This window comes from Gopherus flavomarginatus, chromosome 25 (assembly GCF_025201925.1).
Source record: "Gopherus flavomarginatus isolate rGopFla2 chromosome 25, rGopFla2.mat.asm, whole genome shotgun sequence".
Classification (NCBI taxonomy): Eukaryota; Metazoa; Chordata; order Testudines; family Testudinidae; genus Gopherus; species Gopherus flavomarginatus.
Window position 1 is genome coordinate 13,287,811 of NC_066641.1, and position 27,613 is coordinate 13,315,423.

The following is a 27,613-nucleotide window of genomic DNA, read 5'->3' on the forward strand; positions in this document are numbered from 1 at the left end:
GCATTTTGCATGTACACACCACAAATGCACAATTTAAAAGGAAGTATTGCAATATACAAGTTAGTGACAATTTGCCTGTGGGAACCCAAAGGCCAAGTCCAGCCTTCCTTAATGTTTGCGAAATCCTCTGCTGTCAGTGGGGCTGCACAGCAGTGATTCATGGCAGAATTTAGGGTCAGATGTTAAAATACTCAGATAACACAGCTGGTTCATCTCTTGCAAATCAATTATTGCTTTTAGTCCAATCCAAAATATGTTGTGGAGATTTCACTTTGTTCTAACAACATTTAAATTATTTCAAATCAGTCAAGGGGAGTTAAATGTTTATATGCAAAGAGATCACAAGTCAGCCGCTCCTTATGGCATTTCCATTTCAAATCTTTTGTGTTCAGTGGTTTAAACTGAAAGACACGATCAGAATTATTTTCAGAGATATCTGACATGTAAGCTCTCAGGATAAGAGCAAACACAAAAACTCCAAACCAACCCAAAAACAAGTATTATTGTAGAATAACTTTTTGTATTTAATATACTACAGAAATGAGGCTTTTGTATAGTGGACTTGAAATTTTAGTTAATCTCTGATTTAAAAGGGAGAAGTGCTGGGGGGCAGAGAGCTCTTTGTATCAAACACAGTCAAATGTCTTAATAGACAGATAACACAGACTGATGCAGATTTTTTTAAAAAAACACGTTCCATTTTATTATGTTTAGAACATTTTAAAAAAGGCCAAAAGGGTTTTATTTTGTTTTAAAAAAGGCCAAAAGGGTTTTATTTTGTTTTTAAAGAGAACACACTATCAGAAATACTACTATTCAGTAAAAACATACTAGAGTTTACATAAAGCAAATGCATCATGTGCTCTCTTTAGCTGGAAAAAGTCATGAAATGTCCAGTGTCTGCCTTAATTTTATCAAAAGTTAAGGAGCATTTTATTTGGAAGGGGTGGTTTTTGGGGTAGGGGACAATAGAATTTTCAGTTTTTGAAACTGCTAGAGATTTTGAAAGCTCATGTCAAGGGAGGTGTCTATTTGTTACTGTTTGTTCTGTGTTTACAGCAGAGTCAGCACGGGAGGGCAAGAAATATGATGTGTAAATATTCCCTTGCTTTATATTTTGCCACACCTTTGGATAAAATCATTTGTACTGAACAAAGGGATCAAAGAGCATAGATAAACAAAGACTGATGCAAATACAAATCCCACATTACATAAAACAGCCCTGAGGCATACCATAACCACAGTAATAGCACTGGGAGCAGATCGAGCTTCTGATCATTTGGAAATGTGCACATGACACTTCAGAGCATGCAAGAACCACCTGCCTCTTCTCTCTTGTGAAACAGTTACTGTACAAAAGAGAGCAGAGACCACACAGAAGAATTAGGACCAAGTCCTGCAGCCCTTATTGAGACAGTTCTTCATAGATTTAAAGGCAAGTTTTCAGTGAGCAAAGGCTGAAGGATTTGGCACTTACTGGAGGCGGCTATAAAAGCAAAGCAAAGCGGCAATACGTGCCATGACGCTGTATGTTTATCCCTTCTAACACTTCATGCTCTTTTCCAGGCATAAGGGTAACATGACAATTACATGAAAGACGAAGCCATTATTTTAGCCAGAGGAATTTAAGTCAGTTAGATAGAGAGAAACAAAGCAAAACCAAAACAAACCGTGGAGGGGCTTATGCAATAAGAGGTCTGATCTCGCTATTATGGCCTGGAACAAGTGGAGTTTCTTGGTTGGCACCAATGCAAACTGCACTAAAGCATCTAAAAATTTTAATCCCAGTGTTTATTGTATAGCAGTGAGTACAAATTCTGCAAACAAGTTTCCCCAACAGCCAATTCAATGCAACTTCATTAGCATCCAGGATTGAGATACATATTTAGTACTCCCTTATGATAACGAAGATGATGGATTTGGAGGAAAACACCCGAAGCTATGGCAGAGAACTGGAATGGTTTGGTGACCCTCACAAAAGGTCAAACCCAAGCTGTACTTTACCCAATCTTCAGCTGAATGGGAGGGGATACCACAGCAGTCATTGAAGGAATTCCAAGTTAGGACAGAGTAGGTACCTGATATTTCTTAAGGAAAAAAATCATTAACTTGAAGGGGGGGTGCGGGGGAGAGAGAAAACCCAGCCCAGGAAGGATACTTTAGGTTGGCCATGCTGGTATTGATACATTATGTTAATCAAGTAGTTAATGCCCCCTATCCTTTGGTAACAAAATCATATGGACAAGGAAGATTCAAATTAAAAAAAAAAAGCACACAGCACATTTTAAACTCAAAACAATACTTTGTTAAGAAGAGACATGGAATAAACCAATATTTATTCTTTCTTCTCACTATCGTCAGGGGCAGGGTCTGCTGGAGGCTCCTCAACTGTTGCGCTATTGCTCTCTGAACCAGTGTTACTATCACTAGTTCCTTCCTCTGCAGTACTGTCAACCCCTTCCTGGCCACTCTCCTTATCTTCTGGTGTGGACGTTCCTTCTTCACCATTCTGCTGGTTCTCTGTAGTTTCTTCTGGGTGAGCCTCCTCTGGAAGAAGACATTTCTCAGTGTCATTTACACCACTACAGTTGGCAATGCAAATACATTTTAGGAGCTAGAAAGCTACAGGGGAGAAAGAAATGTCAGCAATATCTTTGATACTATTTGATATCAATAATTTACCTTGTTTAGAAATTTTTAGTAGTTACTGCTCTGGAAAAATCTCATAAAACATGCATGAATATACAAGGTACCATCCACACTACTACTTAGAAGTAACCTGCAGCCTCTAATCCTAAGAAGAACGCTAGCCACAAAGAAAAAAAGAAAATTGAGCACTAGAACTCCAACTTCTCTACCATACTCACCTACCCCAACTGTTGCGACAATAAGCTGTGGTTCAAAATGATGCAGTCATGCTTACAATATCTGATTCTTCCACTAGTGCCACCACTTTTGGTTTGGCAAGGAAATTTGATAGTGGGGGAGGTAAGCAAAGGTTAAAGCAGTCAGGTACAGCCAGGGAAGTGCAGCTTTCCCACGTCTGCTAAACCCAGAGGGAGAGCTCCCTCTCCTCCTTCACTGGTGCAGTGAAAACATCCTGTTTTGTTTCAATCTACATGAATGACTAAAAGATAAGGTGAGATTTAGGGAAGGTTTGGAAATCAAACCTTTTCTGCTGGGTGCACCACACATCCTGCACAATATACTGTTTTTGCTGCTATTCTTTTTTCCCTTTTCAAAACGGAGGTTATTTAAAGGTGAAAAAACCCTAAATGTTAGTTATGGCCTTTCCTGCTTGTTCTATTGATGGAAGAATTCTGAAGCCAGGCTCCACATGCAGTTACCTGTCTCCATGGGAGCGCTCTCTTCTTCCTTCTTCTCCTCTGTCTTGTTAACTGCTTGCTCTTCCTCAGATGCTGCATTTGTCTGACTGCATTCAGCTTGCTCAGCTGCTTCTTTTTCCCTTTCCTCCTGCCTCTTGCGGGCCTGTTCCTCAGCCTGAGCAATTTCAGCTGCTATTTTTTCCATGTCCACCTCCACCTTCAAACTGCATAACTAGCAATCAGAAGAGAAAAGTCCTTTTATTAATGCAGTACTTTGTCTCTTAGTTTAGCATTTTGGTGTCAGGCAAAGCAGGTATCTTGTGCATTAAAAATGCATTTTGGAACATAACAGAGGAAATCCTCATTCTGAGTTTAGTAGTTCTGCATGGGACAATGATTGCACCTTGGTTTGCTAAATTTAAGAATGTAAAATGGAGAGCTCCAGCAGCTATAGAATATCAGTTCTCTCACAGAGATCTGGGATAAGACTATGCAGCAAAAACGGAAAAACAATGTAGGCCTTGATTCTCAGCTCTATTCAAGGAATACATAGTGCATTTGAGAAGCGTGCACACAAGGGTGGCTTTAAACCATCTTTGCCATCTCTTGGCCTTGGGAGCACAGTGCTGGTCTCCTTGGCTTCAATTAGATCAGTCTGAAAGCTGCTTTTAATTATGTTGGCTGCTAATAACCCCACTGGGCCATTGCAGAAGCCTGGAATTACCGAGGGACATGGAAGCCCTCTGCCCAAGACTCGCTGCATTCTATAGCTCTGGGGCACAGAAAATATTCTAGAACATGAACCCTCTATATTCAGAAGAGTGAGACAGAAGCTGGGCAGAGGACTCTTGCTAAATAATGTGCAACAAGTAGTGTCCTAGAAGAAGAGAGAACATTTTAAAGCTGTACCCTCTTCAGTTCATTGTTAAAGGATTCTGTGCTTTCCAAGAACTTCCTCTTCTTTTCCTGGTGGCGCTCTTCTATTTGCAGGAGCTCAGCTTCCAGTTTTCGCTAAAAGTGAAAGTAACTGAGTTATGAAACTTAATACTCAAAATATACCAAATGCTGAATAAAATGCTTTGATGCATACAGACAACGTAGATCAACTTTTTTTATATCCATCTCACCCTTATGGTGAAATCTGACTTTCCTGATTTGATGCTCAATATCTCAAATGTGCAAATAAGGGAAGCCCCCCATCCCCAAGTCGTAGTAATAAGAAACCATAAAGAAATTGGATGAATTCTATTGTGCCCTAAGGAGTTCTAGGCCCTTTACAAACACAGAAGATGATAGGTGCTTGACCTGAAGAGCTTGCAATCTTCAGACATGCAATCTGTGTCTTTCTGTACACTGACTGTGCCTAGCGCATTACTAGTACAATACAAATGGGGATTAAAATAGGAGAAGGAAATCGGATGCAACACATTTTCCACTTTCTTTTGCAATTTAAAAAGAAATCTTCACTCTCTCGTGTCTCTGCCTAACCTGCCCAAGTGCTATGTATATACATACACGTACAATATATATCAGTCGGTACACACACACGAATCTGGTGTTGAAGTTAATTGAAATGTGTCTTAAATGTGAGTTATTAGACAGTCACTTATGCTTTTAATTTTCAGTTACAAATGTTAAAAAGGAGGAAGATTTACCACATTAAAAAGAGGGCCACTAATAAATACATAGCTATAGGTAAAAAGCTATTGAAAATCATAACTGCACCAATACCTTTAAATCAAAAGCTTTTCTTTACATGTTGAAGGGCTATATAAGTGCAGAGGACTGTGACATGATGTATAATTAAGAGGTTAATCTACACCTCTTAATCACTGCATTGTATCCTTTAGTAGATACAATGTCACAATATTGCATGATGCATGGCAATGACAGACGTTTGGACTTATCCCTTGCTCCTCCCAAAAAGCCAGGGAGAGGTTAGTTATCTGGGGCATGAAGAGTACTCTGACACTGCAACAAGTACATTCATGTAGATGATTCAAATTATTTTAAACTTGGAGTACAGCCCAGAACCATTATATTTAATAAGTTTTAGGTAATTAATATTTACCGGATGAGAAGTACTTGTGGCACCTTAGAGACTAACAAATTTATCTGGGCATAAACTTTTGTGGGCTAAAATCACTTCATCAGATGCATGCAGTGTATTTTCCATTGCATGCATCCGATGAAGTGGATTTTAACCCACAAAAGCTTATGCCCAAATAAATTTGTTAGTCTCTAAGGTACTCCTCTTTCTTTTTGCTGATACAGACTAACACGGCTACCACTCTGAAATATCTACCTGATGAACCATTAAAGACTGAACTTGACGTTTGAGAACTTGCATTCTAGCTGTAGTGACAACGGAACGGACATCTGGTACCACACTTTCACTCAGTATCTCACTAATCAGACGGTGGTTCCTCTGGAAGCGGGCTGTAGCTGTGTGCTTCATAGAAAATCCATCATCATAATCTGAAACAAACATTTAACAAATTAGACAAGTCAAGTGGCAAGTCTCATTAAAATGTATCCTTAAAACACACTGCAGTCTTCAATTCAGCCAGGAACAAAACTGCTGCCATGACACCATGAATAAGTTTATGTACAAAAATACCAGAATTACAGAGCAGTAAAATAATCAAAAACTTAATTTTGAAATGCAGTATTTTATGTGCTGTGAAACAGCAGAGCATGGGAGCTATGATTTTAGCCAGATCCCACACACAGCTACAAACTGATCTATTCTCTTTAAACAGCAAACAGTGCCTATGCCAACACATTACTTTTCATGTGTCAAGAACAAGAGAGAAAAACACACTGATTACTCAAACTCTGATAATGAAACTTCACAATTTATGGTGCTCACTACAATAAATTCCTCATTAAAACACAGATGAGAGTTCAACGAAAGTAAATTCTGCGCCTCAAACTTAAAGGGACTAGTTTTCAGAAGTGCTGAGCACCTGCAGCACCAACTGAAGTAAACAGAAATGGCAGATGCTCAGCTACTCAGGTCCTAATGTAAAAAAGCCACACTAACAAAACCTATTCTAAGTTTGTTCACAGAAGACAAGCAATTAATTAGCAAAAATCACTTGGTGGAAAAAAAATTGAGATAAACAAACATGCATTAGAAGAAAATTATAGGTTAACAAATGTCATGTGCTAGTCTCCTACAAGCTTCTTGAGGGAGGAGCAGAAAATACCAGAGAAAGGTTTGGTCTCAAGCCTATGACCAACTGCCTTTCTTTGATATGTTTGTAGAAGATGAACTACCCTAAAAGATATATGATAGACCAAAGAAATTTTTTCCTTAATTAAAAAGGAGCTTTAGCTCTGTGGCAAAATAGGAGTTTAGGCAGATATTATTCTGAGGATTATATGTAACTATTTGTGAAACTGTTATATTAACCAAACATTACTGAATGTACTATTCACTTTAAAAAGCAGAACAACCAGAAAAAAAAAATAATCTCCAAGATTTATTAAGATGGTTCTCTCTTATTTTAGGACTTCTCTACAGGACTGTTCAGTTTAGGCCAAACAAATGGGTCAATCTACCCTGCACCAGCCTGCCACAGTCTGCTTTCTGTTTGGAAACAGCTGATGCGCATTATCAATTCATTAATGCACTTTGATCTATTCCTGCTTCAAAATGACCCTGCCACAGCAGGATCATCAAGGACAGTTAGACTGCAGCAAGCTAGTTGAGCTACATTCCCACTCCAGCTTGCCACATGATGACATGCCCTTAATGTTTTCAATAGTCCCATCACTGTAATTTCGAAAAGGTTCCTAAATTTTAAAGGATGAGGATAGAAAAAGAAAGCATAGGAGGACTATCATTGTCATCACTGAAAAACCTTTCCCCATCTCCTTTAAATGTCTAAGTTCTGTTTTTTATTTTACACAACTTTCCCAGTTATGGGATACACGCTGAGATTGTTGCTCCACTCTTTACAAAACTGGAGGGGAAAAATTGAAAATAAAATTCTGTTATGCCAGAAAGTATTACTGAGAAGGCTGATTTTGATTGAAACTCGTCAGACTGAATTATTGCTTTTCTGGAAGAAGAAAAAAAACCAGTTTCACATTTGGAATGTATAAAGTATTAGATTAACTTGAAAATAAAAATAAAGTTGAAAATAGTAGTAACAAATCCCAGGCACATTCATGTGCTTTACACAGTTTATACTGCACACAGCGGAAAGTGCTATTTACCATGGGAATTATCTCATGCTGTGCTTGCTCGGGGGGTGAGGGGGGAGAGGAGGAGGTGTAATTGTCTGGCTGCATTTTTCATCCTCAGGTTTCAACAGATAATTCAGTCAGCCTTTTAACATTTTAAAAACTGAAATTGACAATATCTTTGCCTGACTTTTCTCAATGGGTGTGATATGGATGCCAATGTGGTATTTCCTTTCAATTAAAGAAAATGTTTTGACAATTTCTTCATTAAGTTGCACTTTGTGTTGACAAGTTATCTTATAACTGACAGAAGCCTTTTTAAGTTCAGCTGCTGAGGTGTGTTCAATCACCATAAGGAAGAAGTCAAAAGACAACAATTAAGTAGAGTCTGCCAGAACTACCTGCTGCACTTATTATTAGAGTACAACATTCCATCCAAGCAGGACTGAAGGACCCCTATGAAGTACAAAGTACTGCATGACTACAAATAGGTCTATGGATCTTGTCACTGAGATCACAGAAAACGTGCATTTGAATAAAGTCCGTGAAATCTTAGAGATGGCTGTAAAAAATACATATGATTAGGCCCGCAAAACAAGTGTTGCCACATGTTCTGTGACCTCATATGCTAGGTTGCAAAGCCAATCAAATTTGACCCATCAGCTCCTCCATTTCCATTTACAGAGGGGTAAATGGGACAAAGCCCGAGTGGCACTGCAACCCCGTGCACAAGGTTACAATGATCAGAATGGGACAGGAGCTGCAGCATTAGCTTGCTCCCACTCTTGTGTATGTTACTGTAGTGAACACTACATTTGTTAATCTCTGCTGTGAAATTTAGAATGGAAATTTTTAGCACAGTTGTAGCCTAAACCACCATCAACTCGTCAAGTCTGAAACAGACATTCTGAAAATATTTTTAGCACCATTAGAGGTTTACAAGAACTTTTTAAGAGTGGCCTGGCTGCTGGTGGTCAATTCAGTCTTAAGCGTAAGAAGAACAGTTGTGTCACCTTAACATGTAGTTTGAGGTAAGATGATTCTGAAAGTTAGCACTAAAGTTATACATTTCAAGTTTTCTTTGTTATATGGTGTGCAAGTGTTTCCCATTATAGTCCAGGAGTAAGTCAGTGAAATATTAATTGTTTTCAATACCATGGGAATACATAAAACAGCTGTCTGAAACTTACTGTAGATTCTAAAGTAAAAATATACCTCACCAAAAGTGTATACCAATCTCCTTTCTGCTTACCATCTGGGTCTTCTGCTGGCTGGATGCTCATATAGGGTTCACCTTTCTCCATGCGTGATTGCCTTTGTCGGCTTTCTTCTTCTAACGCAGCCTCAGCCCGACTCTTTGCGTTGATGTAGGCAAGGTAAGCTGGTGAGTTATGGTAGGCCTTCATGGATTCATTGTACTCTATCTGAAATTTGACGGATACTGTTTTATTGAAATAAAAACTATCTATTGTACCCTGGCAGCCCTGTTCTGCTTATTGACATCGGCCAAATATCCAAAAGGACAATTTGGCATAGATGATTTGCCTCTCTTTCTACCACACTTCTCTTTTAGTTACATACACTCAGAGACTAAGGCCAAAAGGGACCATTGTAATCATCTAGTTGATCTCCTGCACATCACAGAACACGGAACCTCCCCCATGCACTTCTGCAATAGACTTATAGCCTCTGGCTGAGGTACTGAAGTCCCCAGATCTTGATTCAAAGACTTCAAATTAGAGAGAATGCATCATTTAATCTAATTTAAATCAGCAAGCAACCCATGCCCCATGCTGCAGAGGAAGGCAAAAAGTCCCAGAGTCTCTGACAATCTGACCTAGAGGAAAATTCGTTCCCAAATACAGTGATCACTTAGACTCTCAGTATGTGGGCAAGAACCACCAGCCAAATTCCTGAGAATGAATTCTCTGTAGGGGAAAGAATTACACAAACCTCTTTCATATTGCTCTTGATTTATGGTGCACTACTAATTTGAGTGGTGGTGGGACACCAACACACAAGAGTCAAGAACAATTTAATTCTGGGAAGTTTAATGCTATCCTCACTGCAATGATTAAAGATTAAATCTTGCAAGCAATGCTTTGTTTTGTCTATAACTACTGTAGAGTCATTCCAGGTTTCCAATTCTATCACTTCCGACTACTTTACACATCCAGAAATCCTGAGAGTTAACCTTGATCCTGATGTCCTCTCCTCCCTCACCCCAACGCCTCATATCTCAGAGTCTGCCTATCATCTCCTCCAGGACAGGCCAGAACCATTTTTTATTTTTGTCAATTCCATCATCATGTATTGAAATTTCCACTTTCCATTCTTTTATTGTGTTCTTCAGTCCCTCCCTACACGTGGCTAGGGGTGACCCAGACAGTCTATTTTCTCACTTCAGGTAGCAGAATTGTATTACTCTACCTGCCTGCATTGATCTACTGACCATTTCAACCACTTCTTTAAATTCCACTTTTAAACCTTGCTTTAAAAACTCAAAATAAACATTTTCACAGAACCACAGAAATGTAGTGCTGGAAGGGAAGTCATTAAGTCCAGCCCCCTGCACTGAGGCAGGATCAAGTAAATCTAGGCTACCCCTGACAGGTGTTTGTTCTTAAAAATCTCCAATGATGGGGATTCCACAATTTTCCTTGCAAACCTATTCCAGAGCTTACAGTTTGGCTAGATATCAAGAAAAACTTTCTAAGACTCTCTTGCTGCAGATTAAGCCCATTACTATTGTCCTACATTCAGTGGACATGGGAGAACAATTGATCACAGTCCTCTAACTACCCTTAATATATTTGAAAACTTATAAGCCTCTCCCCTCCCCAGTCATCTGTTTTCAAGACTAAACATGTCCAGCCCATTTAACCTCTCAGGTCAGGTTTTCCTTTTGTTGCTCTTCTTTGGACTCTCTCCAATTTGTGCACATCTTTCCTAAAGAGCGGTGTCTAGAATTCGACACAATACTCCAGCTGAGGCCACACCAGTCCCAAGTAGTGTGGGACAATCGCCTCCCAGGTTTTACATACCACTCTCCTCTCCATACACCCCAGAATGATATCCTTTTTTGCAATTGCATCACACTGTTGACTCGTATGCAATTTGTGAACCACTATAATCCCTACATAATATTCTGCAATACTACCGCCTAGCTATTTATTCCCATTTTGTAGTTGTGCATTTGATTTTTCTTTCTTATGTGTAGTACTTTGCACTTATCTTGGTCGAATTCAGTTCTCCAATTTGTCAATGTTGTTTTGAATTCTTTTCCTGTCCTCCAAAGTACTTGCAACCCTTCCCAGCTGGGTGTCATCTGAAAATACTTAAGTATACTTTCCACTCTACTCCATTATTCAAGTCATTAATGAAAATACTGAATAGTTCTGGACCCAGGACTGACTCATTACAGATACACCCTCCCAGTCTGACAGCAAACCATTGATAACTACTTTTTCGAGTACAGTCTTTCACTTGATTTGAGATGCTCTGTATTAAAGGTCAGTTACACTGTATGATACTGCTGTATGGACGCGAAGGTGCCTTTAACTTTTACTAAATTAGTCTTTTTATTGAGTTAAAAAGTAAGAATCCTTGATTTTGCTTCAAATGGCAAAACCCTAATTTAAAATAATTTTTCTCTTTGTTAAAAATAGTAAGGTGGTATTTTGGATGAAAACAGTTCTAAGCATTTATTTGACCAGGTTACCTATGACTTCAGATGCTGCCATTTTAACACAACACAAGAGATGTCAAACAACCAGCTTGTAATTGTCCTACATAGATTTGGATATCTATTACTGAAGCAGCCTTGCAGAACTCTTTAAAACTATCAGCATGGACAGAAAATTATTGCTCTTTGCCATGATGATCAATAATGAAAAACTAGTGATATTTTACTTGCCCTTCAAAAACAACAACCAAAAAAACATTCTAGCAGAGTAAAATTTTGCAAGGCTGTACCATGGAAATTAATTCTTACACACATATTCATAACTGACCAGCTGAAGCTACAGAGAATCAGTTCTGAAAGAGGATTTTGGTGCGGAAAAAATCAAGTACACTCAGTTAAAATTCCTATTAAATATAAACATTTCATTTTGAGTAGGGTCTAAAAACTGAAGTCCCTGTTGACACACGATTATGATCAAGAGGCTTATCAGTATACACAGGGCTTAGTAAACGACACACACAAGCCACCATATAGGAAAGATGAAATTTGATTCTCAGAGTAGTTTCTAGAATAAAAACATCCAACACCACAGGATGGAGGACATATTGTGGGGAACAATCCTAGTAAGGACTAGCTGACCTAAGAAGTTATTTCCTATTTATATGTACTATGAAATGTTACAAGGCCCTAATTCAGCAAGGCACTTAAGCATATGCTTAACTTTGAGCATGAGAACCCTCTATTAACTTCAATGAGACTACTCATGTGCTTAAAGTTAGGCACATGCTTAACTCTCCTGCTGCACTGGGGAATAAGCTTAACTCTTCTATGACAGTGGTGCCAGGGGCCTAAGGTGAGAGAATCAGCATTAACAACAAAAGATTTCATCCTTTTACCTTTTCTGCTTCATATTCATTCAAGTACTCTTGTTTCTCCTCATCAGTGAGATCTCGCCACATCCCTCCAATGATCTTGCCAATTTCCCATAACTTCAAGTCAGGGTTGGATGCCTTCACTTGATCCCAGACCTTAACAGAAACAGCTGGAGCTTTACTACTGATATGTAAACACTTCCAAATTAAATGTTTTATGGTATCATCTTAGTATTCTTTCGGAAAAGAACACTATAAAACAAAGCTATATTAAGAAAGTCTGGCTACCTCCAGTGATTACTTTTTGGGGCAGGAAGACAGTGGAAGTGCTAACAATATGTGGATCCTTGACAGCAGGGGCAATGGTAGTTCATAACCATTACAAAAAAAAAAAATCTTAATTTCCCTTCCCCAACCCTGTAGATAAAATACATAACACAGGAAAATTGAGGGTGCTGACCTTTTGTCTGAGGGATAATTTTTGTTTTCCTAGAAGGTGGCTACCATATGGTTAGACTATTGTTGCCGTTATTCTGATGGGGAAAGCAACTGCGTTTTAAAATTCCCATTATGAATAAGTAAGCTCTGCAGGTTGTGAGAATAATAGAGTTTAGAAGTTGGAACTAAAATAACTAATCAACATTTCGCATAAACTTAACCTTTAATGCTACTTATAAAACCTAGATCCAAAACACTGTGCACCCACCTTCCTGCTATACCTCATGTAGGGCATCAGAGGCTTATCTGGTGGCTTTGGGGGTTTGGGAATTGTAATACCAGAGGAAGCCTATAAAAAACAAAAACAAAAACAGATAAATCCATTTCTTAAGATGAAAACGAGGCAATTTCAATACACAGTAGTCTGGGAATATAAATACTCTTGTATATTAAATACATGTACAGGTACTATAACTGGCCCTCATAACAGTTTGCAAAATTCCCCCTCCCCCAGCCCCAAATGTTTTTGTCCAAGTATTAATTTGAAAAAGGTTACTCAGTAAAAGTCCAAAAGGGGACAGTTTTCTTAAAACCAAAAGAGAGTCTAAATATTTGCTTCTGCTCACCAGTCCCAATAGTTTGTTTTCCTCAATTTTGTTGAGAATCACTGTTATGGTACCTGCTCTGACAACTAAAGAAATTACTACTGGGAAAAGGATAAGGAGAAAGTGTGAAAGAGCAGGAAATTATCTAGACATTCTTTCATTCAATTCATCTTAGAAATACACTTCTTCCATGAAATCTTACAGTGGGAACTTGGGAGTCAATCCAAATATTAAAAAAATCCCTATGAGACTGATCCCTCAACCTGTGCATCATTTGTGTCCGAATTGCATTGTTCTTGTCCAAATTAGATTGTGAGCTCCTTGAGAGACCTTGTCTTCCTTTAGGTTTGTACAATGCCAAGCACGTTGCCTGCACTTAAAAAAAAAAAAAAAAAAAGACACTAAACAGTAAGTGTTATTGATTGAAAGCTGCAACATCCACTTATTCTTCTGTTCTCTTCCATCTACACACCATCTCAGTTAAAAATAGTGCATTTATAACAGGACAAGGTTTGTTCCTCCTGGAATAGTGTACTGACATCATATAGTTTGTAACAGCTGTAGATTCTAAAGGCCCCAATCCTGCAAACACCCGTGAGCAGGTCCATGGGATTATTTTCATGTCTAAAATTAATCAGACTCAAATAAGTATTAGCAAGATTGGGGACTGCGGTTCGACACTTGAAAATGGCCAAGAAGGTTAATGTTCGGTGTTTTTGCTTTTAGTATTTTTAATTTGGATATTTTTATGTTTTACTACATTTATGAAGTTCTATGAAACAATGCATACATACTTGCATAGAGTTATAATGTACATGAGGTGTATGCATTACCAAATGTATACATATATACACACAGATGGATTTGAAAAACATTAACTGAAACTGTTTAATGCTTTTAAATTAACAGGAATTTAAAGATACCATACACATTGATATATGCATGGCAGAGAAAGCTGTATATGCTTATGACATACAGAAACAATGAAAATTCTGACAAATCTAACTTATTCATGTATTCAGTAACATAAATGTAAGTTCAGACACTACATTCAATCAAACGCCAGCTCATACCTTCACTACAGAGCAAGGGGTCTTTTCTTTAGGCACCTTATTAAACACGCTGAATTTACGGGAGTTTAAAAAGGTATACTGCATTAAACAGCAACATCTATGGATTAACTGACAAATTCTTATTTGTATTATACTCTGAAGAGGCTAGAGTTGTGTAGATAAATTTTATACCTTCAGAAAGAAATTACATAAAAATTAAAATGATCATTTTTATATTAATAATTTAAAAGAATACTGTATGTCTACAGTTTTTACATTAAATATTAGGTGAAAAAAGTGTGCATTTAGAAGTTTAATTTTCTTTCTTGCCTGTATGTGAATTGTGTTCTGCATCTTCATTCAAGCTCAGAGGTACCCCATATCAGTACATTTCCTCCCACTTTATGCCAAGTATTCCTTAAAGGGTCTACAAAGCATCCACATTTTATCTAGCCATGGAGGACAGAGAGCAGGCTCCCTCATATTTTATCGACACCACTCACTTGGTTGGAGAAATCACTGTTGAATCTGGAGACCTGATACTAACCATACAAAGTAAGACTGGGATGGAAAATAGAAACATGGGTTTCTTACATGGCACAACAGTGCGATGTAATCACCAGTTACAATTTCTAGTTTGGATCTTGCCTTTCATTTCATGCCTACAATCTCAATAAAATTTATAATTCCCTCCCTCCAAGAGGAAAATATAATCCACACTCATACTTAAGGTTCTTTCCTTAAACATGCAGTGATCACTGAGGCTTCAAGCCATGGAATTCCAAAAAGAAAGACTTTCCACATCTCAGATGGGAATAATAGATCTCTCTCGATCTATTACACAGAAGATTATTTTCCAGTACAAGGCTTCACAATGAAAGGGGGGAGGTAGGAGAGGGGAGAAGATGGGGAAAAAAAAAAATCAGAGTTAAATTTTCTCTCTTTATAAAAGTGGCAACAGCCAAGATTCAGAAGAACCTAACTCTAAAGCCATTTCTGGTCAATTCCTGTTGTTTGCCGGATGATGTAATAGTTGATTCTCCTACCGTGACCCGGCTGTTGGTGCCCGGGTTCCCTCCCAGCCTGTAGTTGTTGTAGGCCAGATGGCTGTATGGATTGTATCCCACAAACCCTGGTGTGCTGGGCATTTGCTGATGGAAACAAATGAGACAAAAACACGAATGAGAAATGAGCTCAAACGAGGAAAACACAGAAATGAAAATGATCTGCAATATGGCATGCAAAAACAACTAGAATTTAAACAAGCAAATGAGGTGTAGCAGTTGGTGTCCTCTCAACATGTGAAGTATTCCAATAGAAACCTGTCCAGGAAACAGGATTTTCAGCTGACTGTGTTACTGTAAATTCAAAACTGTCATTTGATGTTTTATTATCAGGCGTGCTTACTTTTAACGTAAGTGTGCCATACATCCTGCTTATGGCTATTAACGTCTGCAAACTTTTCATAAGTGGCCAAACAATTCAGGAAGAATCTAGTATCCAACGAAACAAAAGAATTTAACATACAAAGCAATACAGAGCATATGATTATGTGGAAATTACCAATACCATCATTCATTATATGCACCAATGGAAGCAGAGGCTATTGATCAAAAAACCCCAAAGATACTGATCGTGGTAGGACAATGGTTCTCAAAGTACAATCTGTGGACCAACAGTGGCGTATGAAGACTTTCCTGCAAATTAAAGGTTTTAGGAACTGTGCACCAGGGGATTTGATGAGAAGGCTGGAAGAGGTGGTGATCCATAGAGGTATCTTTCCCTTATGAAGTAATCTGCAGAATTAAAGAACTGGAGAACCACTGCATTGGAATATACATGTTAGATACATTTTTTGTAGTTATTTCATCACATCACTATTTAAATTGCTTCTAAAACAATTACATACTTTAATTAACATGTCCATATCTATTCCAGAAATTAAATTCAGTGGGACAGTTTGTGTACGTCTCTAATATTGTAGGTCATTAAATTTGGTTTCTTGGGGAGTCATCCTACTTGTTAAATCTTCAATCATTACTGTCTCATTCTCTGTATTTTCTCTTCCAATTAATTTCTGTCTTGCCCCGTCTCCATGTTCCCTAGTTTTTGCTTAGTTTTTTTGTTAGACAAAACCCCAGCTGTCTAACAGTGAGCTAGTCTCACCCTCAACTGTACTGGTGCTACCACCACTATAACTCTTCCCTTACAAACCTTTGTATCTTACCCTACTCTGTTCCTTGATGGTTTTAAACCTCATTCATGCAGTATCTAGCCACATTCTTCAGCAGAGTTGTGGCCTTAAATTACAACACATGCTGGAATAATGATTTCATAGGTCTCAAAGTATACTTTGCCAGTGGTATGTATTAGAGACTACTGCAATAAACACAGTTAAAATGGAGTTCAGTGTTTATAAGACCCAAGACAGAGGCTACATATCAAAGGGAAGAGTCTTATAATCTGAAGTGCACATTCACTTTATAAACGCTTCAGTGCAAGAACAGATTGACACATAGCAGTCAATTTGACACAGAAGACACAGTAGTAAAGTTACACCTTACTTGCCAATCTTTAAACATTAATGTGTTTTACTGTTAAGCCTCAAACACAAACAAAGCAGTCGCTTATTCAAATTTGTCACATGTAACTAGTGTATGTAAATTCACTTTTCAATAAGCAGCCACTTCACTACAAGATCAGCAGTATTTGAAATACAATAGAATTTGTTTAAGCATATTATATTAGATCTCTCCTCCAAAATAACTGGACAGTATAATGTACAGACACTAAATCTTTGTGGTTGCAAAACAGACAAATCCAATATTACAAAAACAGAAGCATCACTGAAATGTTTATTTCATGCACACGGTCTCAAGTAAGGTGGATTACTGCCATTTTCAGTACTAAGCACAATAAGATTTGTTAGCGGAGGAAAAAGGCAAGAGATCTGTGTCTGTTTTATCATCTGCATTCATAGAGTGTAGATTAGATTCTCAAGTACTGTACATGAAGTACAGTGAGTAGTACAGATAGATGATGTATATAAGATAGGCAACACACATTGCTAACTGCACATCTGAGCTCACTCTTTAAGAGACTTGTGCTGCTTACTTGACTAAAGAAAGTAACACAACTAAAAATGAACATGAATAAACAAATACTGTATTCATGGACAGCCCCACTGAAATCAATGGTGTTCCACACATATGCAGGGATCTGCATGCTCAGATCTGATTGCAGGATCAGGGCCTGTCACATCAATCTGAATATTAATATAAAACCAAGTAAGGTATTTGTAGAGCAAAAAATAAATAAATAAATAAAACTTTGTACTCAAACTGTTACCCAAACTGGCATACTAATGCAAAAATAGTCTGTCGTCATCGTCATCCCCCCCACAAATTTATATGGGAAAGTTTACAAATTTCTTTGACATCAAATATATATTTCCTGCTCCCCAACCTCTTTAAATGTGGTCTTTGGTTTAATAAAAAAAAAATTACATATTTCCTATTTTGTAGTCACCGTCTACAGGACTGGGGAAAAAAGTAGATCCTAGGTGCACTAATATAATTAAAAACTCTGTCGACATTTTCTTTTGCAAGTCATTTCACTTGTGCCTGTTTACTCTTCTTAAATTGCGGATAATACTTTCCCTCCAACACAAAGCATTATGATGTTTAAATTTGTAGAGTGTTCCAGTCATCGGATGCAAGTTGTTATAGAAGTATAAACATATTTTCAGATGCTTTCCCGGCCACATGATGTCAAGAAAGATTGGATATTATATAATAAAATTTTCCAGGTAAGTCCTCAACAGATTGGTTCCTTTGCAAACAGAGGCACTTACCTTACACTATGTAGGAAACTTTATTCACACAATACTCACATTACAAAACGCATGGATTTCAATACATTTGAGTAGTAAGATTTTCATCATGAGAGTTCCATTATTCTGACCCAATATAAATGGAAGTTTGCACAATTCTACATAACTGTGTTTCGAATTAAGTATGCTACTTAGCTCTTAGTTTACTGTTATATCGAATTGGAATATTTACAATGGGTACATGGATATCAGGCCCAAAGCCTAGAAACATTCACCCCTGCATTTAACGTTACTCATGCAGGTAGCCCCATTGGCTTCAATGTAAAGTTAAACACAAATTTAAGTGTTTGAAGGATCTGGCCCTAAGTATTGAGTGAGTCTTATCCCAGTTTCCCCACACCTTTTTAAAATTCTGAGGTCAATTTAATTTAAATACCGAATGTCATTTCAACAGTTCAGTGCAAATAGTTTTATATTCATAATATTTTAATACTGATAGCTGTGACTACCAAGTTATTGCCTTAAAAGCCAGACTACTAGATTTGTGTTAATGAGAAATTCATTATACTTACGGTTGTGGGAGCAGGGGTAGGAGGTGGGGCATAGGATGGCCTTTCTGTTTAAAAGACAAAAGCAAATACATAACTTCCTGACAACTCAGATATATTATGCATACAGTATCCAAAAAGTGTATTAGGCACACAACAATAATTTGGTAAGAAACTTATGATAACAAGACAGATCCCTGTCCCAAAGAGTTTACAATCTACATTGATGAAATAAAAAAAGAGGATGAAAGAAGAAGGGATGCATTTTAAAAAAGGTGACGCTAGCGTCAGATTACTAACTTTTTATTTAGATGTACTGGGGTGGGGAGAAATGTAGGAAGAGAATTCGAAAAAAACTGTGCTAGCCACCATGAAAATTAAAGCACACTAGATGTTCTTCAGAGGCAAGAAAATGGATTTGACATAGAGTTTGACACGTAACAGTATGCTTTAAGATGAAACAATTGTAGGCTAAATTTTACATTCAATTGTGCAGCTCACCCCTTCCCCGAGTGGTTTCATTCATGGCTTTCAGTAGCATCTAGTCGGCATTAAATAAAAGCATAGAGAGGGAGCAAATCTTTTCCTACTTCATTTAAAAGTTGCACAAGAGTAACTGAGTGCAGAATTTAGCTCTAATTGCTTACAATTTTACACAATTTATATTTACTAAAGAAAGAGCAAATCTTGTCCCTTGGTGTGGAAGGTCCTGCACATTGGAGGGGAAAACTGTGGGGACAAATGGTAAGGGAGTATGAATCCCCAAGCCTAACTCTATTGGTGATCAATGCATTCCACTGAGGTAGGCATGATGGGATGGGTCTTCTGCCACTATGGAGGACGTACCCAGATGGCAGAGACTATTCCAGCCTTAAGACTGGAGAAATGGCTACAGAGCAATTCTGCAGCTTGTCAGGTAGTATGCTTGTGTGTTTCTTTTATTTTCTGGGCACAAATAATTCCTCAGTGCACAGCCCTCGCTCTGAGCTGTGGCAGTATCTAGTACCAACTGATGGGTAGTTCACTTATAATTACTGTATATGATAACATTCCTCTTAAAATGAGCCTAGTCCAGTAGCCTTTTCTCATGTGACAGCAATAGGATTATTCATATAAGTAAAGGTTAATGAAACAGATCCGTACTTGTTAAATTAAAAACGAACCAAAAAAAAAAAAAAAAAAAAAAAAAAAAAAACTTACTTGACATTTTGGTAGATAAATTTTCAGCCTGCTAACATTATATCTCAGATTCTGAAAGACAAAAAAGAGAACACAACGTTAGACTGTTAAATAGAACAATTTTTGTTTTCATTAAAACTAAGAGCATTATAACCAGAGCATCTGCTTTTCAGTGTTTATTAATTTCATTTGGGCGTGTGTGGTTATTTTTTTAGCAATTTTGGGGTTTCGGCAGGACGGCACTGGGGAAGGAGGGTTTGTTTACATGGGGCGGATGGCGTGTGCGGGGGGGGGGTGTTTCCACAGGGCTGGGAAGTGCTGGGGTGGGATGTGTGTTTCGGGGGGGTGGGGGGAAAGGGCTGAGTGGCGCTGTGAGGGTGTTTTGGGAGGGCTGGGCTGCACTGGGTGTGTGTGTTTCGGTGGGGCCAAGGGGTTTCGGCCCTCAGCTGTTTTCTTTGGAGTAATATGGCCCTCGCCGCTTTACGAGTTGTGTAGGCCCTATATAGAACATGGCATTTGGACTGATCCACCCTGTCTTCCTTTCCTGCCTTCTGGAAATCAAAGCTTTAGAGCTGCCCCGAACATGGCATTACAGCTCTGACAATCTTGGATAATAGCTATTGATGGAATTATTCTCCATGAATTTACCTAGTCATTTTTTTCTAAGCCAGTTATATGCTGGCCATCACAACATACCCTGGGAATCATTTCCACAGGTCAATTGTGCACTGTGTGAAAAAGTATTTCCTCCTGTTTGTATTAAAGCTGTTGTTTACTGGTTAAAACCTAATTTAAGGAGCCCTAATTATAACCATGTATTGCAGGTAAAGTCACAAATTTGTCAGCTTTGCAGTGAAAGAAAATAAACAACTTTCCAGAAACAAGGTCTACATTTTCTTGCAGTGACTGACAAACTTTCTGTGAACTAGTTTGACCCTTAAGGATGAACTACTAGGATGAAATAAACAGCTCTGAAACTGAAATCCAAAGTTCGTCTGATCTTCCTTGTAAAGATTTTACTTGTGCAACACTTTTAATAAAAATTACAGTACTATATATTGGATTTCAATCACTTGTCTTATATGGCTGGCTTCAAAGACTGGATATGAATGCAGGAGTGTGCACATATGATATCCTAAATAACATCATAAAATATAAACAAGTTCATAGTAATACATTGTCACACAGCTAAACTGCCCCTCAGAGTAACAAAAAAAGCAAATGTTCCTATTACAGCTACTAACGTCATAGTCAGTGAGAGCTGGGCATGTGCAACCTGTTGCAGGAGTGAACCCACATATGTAAAATGCTCTGTAAAATAACAGCAATATCCCGCTAACCTCTCTCATAAATTAAATCCATTGAAGACTTAAGAGAGCAAGATTTGGGCCTAGTCCTGTAAACGCTCAGCATCTGACATTAATAATGTTTATCACATCAAATACTAAAACTGCTATACACATGCTTCAATTTTGAACTTGTGATTATTCCCACACATAATGGACTACTTATGCACAAAGTTCCATGTATGTTTGAGTATTTTTATGCCCAAGGCCTACGGATGGACTGCACTGTTGACAACACTAGACAAGCCTTTCTAAAGAAGTTGTCATTCCCACACAAAGTCCAATGAAAAGAATGCTTACGCAGATCAATTTTAAATGGAGACCCTGCTCCAGAGCAACAGAAAGATCTCATTACTCATCCAATTTGGGGAAGACTGGGAGAGAATATGCTAAATATACAAATATATGTAATATGCAAATTTCACTCCACCCCCCCTTTTTTTTTAAGAGGCAGCAGATGCTAAGCACTCAAGTGATAAAAACACAAGCATGTCACTTCTAAACACAGGGTTCAGACCTTGACAGTTTTACTCCAATCAGTAACATGGTACCTTAGAAAATAAGACCCACTTCAAAAAACGCCTAACTACAGCAAGAGAACTTGCTTAGAGGAGGCTAGTACTTGCCTTCTCTTCTACCACTTTTTGGGATGCATTATGGTGATGGGGCAAGACATGTTTCGGACTGCCTTTCCTCCCTCCCCCATGGAGATGTGTGTAGGGGATAGCTCTCCCCTCCCCAACGAAGGGGTGTGTGCAGGGGGGCCTCCCCCATGGGTTGTGTGTCTGTGTGAGGGATTACCCCCCCCATGGAGGAGTATTTCTGTGGGGGGATGGGGGTACCTCCCCCCTGGAGGTGTATGTCTGGGGGGTACCTCCCCCCTCCCCCATGGAGGTGTATGTCTGGGGGGGGAAATGGGGGCAGCTCCCCCCTCCCCCATGCAGGGGCGTGTGGGGGGATCGTCTCCGTCTCTCTCCCTCAGCCCTTCCCCATCCCCCTTCGTAAGCCCAGGCTGCCGCCGAGGCCGCGTAGGCTCCGGGACTCCCGGGGCCGACGCCCGAGCCGTGCTGCAGGCCCCACCCACTCCCGCCGCCCCTCAGAGCCTCACCCGCTCCAGCACCGGCCTCGGCCCCTTTGTTCCCAACCAACACCGAGCTCCTGGCTGTCCGGGCAGCAGCGACTCGCGGGAAGCCGCCTGCCTTTCCGCCTCAGCACATTCCACACGGCGTCCCAGCGCCCCCGCGCTTTTGTTCCCTGCCCAGGTTTATCCCGAGCCAGACACCTTCGTACATCACCCAGGGATTTTTATCGTCTACAATAAGGGCGGAGGAAAGACGGTTATTCTATGGCGAATCTGAAGAGCCCAGCGGGTAAAGAAAGCCAAGAGAGGAACGCCGGAACGCATGCCACGTGATGTGACGTTCGGCACTCGCAAAGCGAACGGAGTGACGCAAGGAGAGCCTAGTGACGTGTCAGGCGGAGGTCAAGGAGCAGAAGTCACGTGGTGCGCGGCAGTTGGATGGCAGTTGGTCCCTCTCGCCTTTGACGTTCGTCTCGTGCCTCGGGGACAGCCCGAGGCAGGGGTGGGGGAGGAGCAGCTGGGTTTGGCGCCTTTTTCTTTCTCGCGGCGGTTAGTCTCGCGCCTCGCAGGCCGGCAACCGTCGCTTGAGGAGAAGGCAGCGAATTGGGTTGGGCGCCTTTCTCCGCCTGCTCGCGCTGCCCCTCGGTGTCACCTTTCTTAATGTCCTGTCAGCTCCCCCTTCGCTCTCAGGACACAGCGCCTGCAGGCACTACAGCGCTGCCGTGCGGGCCTCTGGCACTGTATCACCACACGGAGTATGGTTCTGATGCCGGGGGTCCCCGGGCCACACACAGGGTTATTGGTATGAGAGGCTACAGCGGGTGGCCCTATCGTCTGGTGGTTTTGTAGGCCAAGGCGTGCCCCTCTCAGCTAGTACTCTAAAAGTACGTGCCCCTGGCGAGGCAGTGCTGGACACGGTTACTATTCATTACTTGTATGAACTGAACAGTGTCTGAGGCTAGGTGTGGGCTTGGTGCTGGCAGAAATAAGACCCAGAGTTTTCTCCTGGGCATTCACAGTTTGTCTAAATCAGAGGTTGGTCACTGAAGAAATGTCACTTTTGCAAAGGAATAGAACAGCAAGGTCCCTGGCCTCATTGGTGCACAGTCTGTGGCTACAGTCAAGACTTGCTCAAGTACAAGGGAGAAATCCATGACTTGCATTTGGCTACTAAATGACAAAAGGAACCAAAATATGTATTTTATAATCAGCTGCATGAGCTTCTTTTTAAACCACCATTTTTACATCAGCAGAAAATTTATGAGAAAAAGATGAGAAAATATCTTTTAAAATGTGAAAAATATAATTTTACTCAGGTTTTGCCTGCTGTTGGTAAAGAAATTCGTGCAGGTAGCAGTTAGTGTTAGAGGCAGGACTAACATCCATGAATCCTGGCTTTTAGTCTTGGGCTCATACCATTACACCACACTTTTCTCTCCAATCCTAGCAATAACATGATTTTGACAGTATGAAAAACCTAAAATGCTGAGAAAGATGCCTTAGATATGGTCATCTGAGTCTATGTTTTTGAAATGTTTCTCATTGGCATTTGTATACTCTGGCACCAATTGTGTAATATTTACGCGGTTGAACACTTAACTCACAAGAGTAGGCCCACTGGAGTTAGTGGGACTACGGTTGTGAATAAATGTAGAACAATGCAAGTAAAAATTGCATAATTGGGCTTTCTGGTATTAATCTGTAAGGCTGTTTTTGCTAATGGGCTCATTTCTACCACGCTTTCTCATACTGAATAGTACTTGATACTGCAAGCATTTTCCTCTAGTCCTGAGAGGCCTGCAAGCTAAGTAATGCACAATTTAAAATGAGAAAAGTTGGCAGAATGTGGCGTAATGGCCATGAGTGCAGCTATCATAGGCTGGAGGAGTCTGTGCCTCCCCAAAAGCCAGATGTGGCTCTGCTCACACTCTGCCCCCATCACCCTCACAGCAGGCTCTGTCCTGCTTCCCACTCTGCAGCTCCCCTGGTGCCATGGCCCTAGCTCAGGCTGGGGCCATGCTGCCTGCTCTCCTGGTGTTCCAGGCCTGGTGGGGCTATGGCTCCAGCCGTACTGACCATCCTCCCGGTGCTCAGGGGCTGCATCCGTGCCGCCCGTCCTGGGCTTCCAGGGCTGTGGCCGCGCTGCTTTAGAGCTGTCATGGGATAAGAGGGAAGGTCCTCTTATGGATTGGTAACTGGTTAAAAGATAGGAAACATAGGGTAGGAATAAATGGACAGTTTTCAGAATGGAGAGAGGTAAATAGTGGTGTCCCCCAGGGGTCTGTACTGTGACCAGTCCTATTCAACACATTCATAAATGATCTGGAAAAAGGTGTAAACAGGTGGCAAAATTTGCAGATGATACAAAACTAGTCAAGATAGTTAAGTCCCAGGCAGCCTCCGAAGAGCTACAAAAGGATCTCACAAAACTGGGTGACTGGGCAACAAAATGGCAGATAAACAACAAGGAGTCCAGTGGCACCTTAAAGACTAACAGAGGTGCCACCGGACTCCGTGTTGTTTTTGTGGATACAGACTGACACGGCTACCCCCTGATACTTGATAAAATGGCAGATTAAATTCAGTGTTGATAATTGCAAAGTAATATACATTGAAAAACATAATCCCAACTATACATATGCAATGATGGGGTCTAAATTAGCTGTTACCACTCAAGAAAGAGATCTTGGAGTCATTATGGATAGTTTTCTGAAAACATCCACTCAATATGCAGCAGCAGTCAAAAAAGGAAACAGAATGTTGGGAATCATTAAGAAAGGGGTAGATAATAAGACAGAAAATATCATATTGCTTCTATATAAATCCATGGTACACCCACATCTTGAATATAGCGTGCAGATGTGGTCGCCCCATCTCAAAAAAGATTTACTGGAATTGGAAAAGGTTCAGAAAAGGGCAACAAAAATGTTAAGGGGTATGAAATGGCTGCCATATGAGGAGAGATTAATAAGCCTGGGACTTTTCAGCTTTGAAAAGAGATGACTGAGGGGAGATATGATAGGGGTCTATAAAATCATGACGTGGAGAAAATAAATAAGGAAGTGTTGTTTACTCCTCATAAAACATGAACTAGGGATCACCAAATGAAATTAATAGGCAGCAGATTTAAAATAAAGAAAAGGAAGAATTTTTTCACATAACACACAGTCAACCTGTGGAACTCATTGCCAGAGGATGTTGTGAAGGCCAACACTATAACAGGGCTCAAAAAAGAACTAGATAAGTTCATGGAGGACAGGTCCATCAATGGCTATTAGACAGGCTGGACAGGGTTGATGTCCCTATCCTCTGTTTGCAAGAAGCTGAGAATATGCTACAGGGAATGGATCACTTTATGATTACCTGTTCTGTTCATTCCCTCTGGGGCACCTGGCATTGGCTGCTGTTGGAACACAGGATACTGGGCTAGATGGATCTTCGGTCTGACTCAGTATGGCTGTTCTTATGTTCACCTACCGTTCCGGTGCTCTGGGGTTGGGGGTGCCTAGCCTGGGGCAGAGGCCAGTGGCTGCAATTGCGGGGCTCTGGGCTCCAGCAGAGGGATGGGACACGGAAGGGGTAGGGCCTTGGGCAGAAGCGGTGGGCTATCCTCCAGCAGGCGGTTTACACGCTGCCCATGGTAATGTCACATCCTCTCCCCACTTAGAGGTAGTCATTGGAAAAAAAATTACGGGGAGAGGCATGGAACTAAGGGGTTGGGCTGGTGATTGGACATTCTTTGTAGTATTAGTGTTTTTTCTAAAAGCCAAAACTTGTTTAGAAATGCTATGGTAGAGATAAAGAAAATAACGAATGGCATATAGAAGACCAGTTTGTGGAAAGGGAGATGGAGAGAGAGGGAATCACTTTCAGTGATTAGACCTATATCAGGTTGGTGGAAGAAAAAGGTCAAGGAGTGAGGACAGCATAAGAATAAAAAATGAGAGAAGAGAAAAGAGCAGAAAATACAGCAGAGTGGAAAACTCCAAAGGATGAAAACAGAGTATAGGGACTGAAGGAGATAAGCAAGAATAGGTATGGGAGGACTTTGAGTGGAGCTTTCAAGGGACAGGGAAGAAAGCAGTCACTGGGTTGTGGATGAATAAATACCGTTTTCTTCTCACATGCCCTTTATTGTAATTTAGGTCCTGTGTTTTTCCTTCTGAAAATAGGTTTACTCGCAGTTCCTGGAAAAGGGAATGTACTTCAAATATTCTTTTACCAGAAAATATCTACTTCCAAAGTGATGAAGGGACAGCCTCTTCCCCAAGATCCTGCATCTGGAGATGGGAGTAGGTGCCACTGGTCTCCATCAGAAGAGCTCAGTTACTAAAGAACCTGAGAAGTCTTAATTGAGAATGCAGGCAAGAATGAGAGGAAAAAGAAATATAACAGGAAATGCTGTTAAGTCTGTCAATGAGGTATAATGGCCTTTACAGGTATTTAAAATGTTTACTCCATCTCTTAAAGAAAGAAGTAGCTTGTTGAGTCACCTGTCAGTTCTGCTGACTCAAAGACTGAATAGAGATTTGATTGGCATTGAAGATGCTTTATGTGATTAAATTAGGTATCAAAACTTGAAAACAAGGAACAATGAAAATGACTAGAACAATACAAAAACAACAAGGAGTCCGGTGATACTTTAAAGACTAAGCTTTTATGGGTAAAAAACCGCACTTCTTCAAATGCAACTCCTTGTTGTTTTTGTGGTTTACAGATGAACACGGCTACCCCAATACTAAAACAATACAGGCCACTTCACCTTGAATGATTCCTTGAAATATGTGTTAACTGCTTATGCTAAACAAGATATTGCACCTTGTATTTAACTGTAACGCTCTAAGGGCTTGTCCACACTGGCACTTTACAGCGCTACAACTTTCTTGCTCTGGGGTGTGAAAAAACACCCCCCTGAGTGCTGCAAGTTTCAGTGCTGTAAAGTGCCAGTGTAGACAGTGCAGGAGTGCTGGGAACTATTCCCCTCGTGGAGGTGGTTTTAGAGTGCTGGGAGGAGAGCACACGCCTGGCTCTATTCTATGACTACAGAAGCCACGTTAAAGTGCTGCCGTGGCAGCGCTTTAATGGTGCCAGTGAAGACGTGCCCTGAATATGTTTCACAGATCTGAAGAAGGGTTCTGTGTATGCCAGAAAGCTTGCCTGTCTCACCAACAGAAGTTGTTCCAATAAAAGATGATATCTCTCAGAACAATACATGTATACCTGCTATGCAAACTGAAAACACCCAAGAAAGTAAGATTATCGTTGGAGCCAATTTCTCGTGGTTGAAACTGCTTAGAAAATTAGAATTGAAAGGTAGATTGGTTTACCCTGCTTTACACAAGCAAATTAGCAGTTGATGACTAGGTATAGTATCAGTTTAATGTCTGGTATTTTGTTAAAGGATTGTATGTTCCACTTGCAGCATGGCAGATTCGATGTAACAGATCTTTTCCAT

At 40.0% G+C, this 27,613-nt stretch overlaps 1 protein-coding gene across 6 annotated transcripts in view; it reads right to left on the reverse strand.

The window, feature by feature from the left end:
* SMARCE1 (SWI/SNF related, matrix associated, actin dependent regulator of chromatin, subfamily e, member 1) overlaps nt 1-22,482 on the reverse strand; it is a 33,668-nt gene extending 11,186 nt beyond the window's left edge. The window contains exons 1-12 of one of the 6 annotated variants that reach the window (XM_050935230.1): nt 22,186-22,481; nt 19,753-19,803; nt 18,577-18,620; nt 15,156-15,323; nt 12,784-12,864; nt 12,102-12,233; nt 8,773-8,944; nt 5,632-5,804; nt 4,236-4,337; nt 3,348-3,558; nt 2,353-2,547; nt 761-1,349 (exon numbers count right to left, since the gene is read on the reverse strand). In XM_050935230.1, coding sequence (XP_050791187.1) covers nt 1,276-1,349; nt 2,353-2,547; nt 3,348-3,558; nt 4,236-4,337; nt 5,632-5,804; nt 8,773-8,944; nt 12,102-12,233; nt 12,784-12,864; nt 15,156-15,323; nt 18,577-18,620; nt 19,753-19,759 — 1,359 coding nt within the window. In that variant the 5' untranslated portion in view covers nt 19,760-19,803; nt 22,186-22,481 and the 3' untranslated portion in view covers nt 761-1,275. Of the gene's footprint in view, nt 1-760; nt 1,350-2,319; nt 2,548-3,347; nt 3,559-4,235; nt 4,338-5,631; nt 5,805-8,772; nt 8,945-12,101; nt 12,234-12,783; nt 12,865-15,155; nt 15,324-18,576; nt 18,621-19,752; nt 19,804-22,185 lie in introns of those variants that run through there. The other 5 variants (XM_050935229.1, XM_050935231.1, XM_050935232.1 and 2 more) reach the window with 5 other exon arrangements.
* Nucleotides 22,483-27,613: the final 5,131 nt, after the last annotated feature.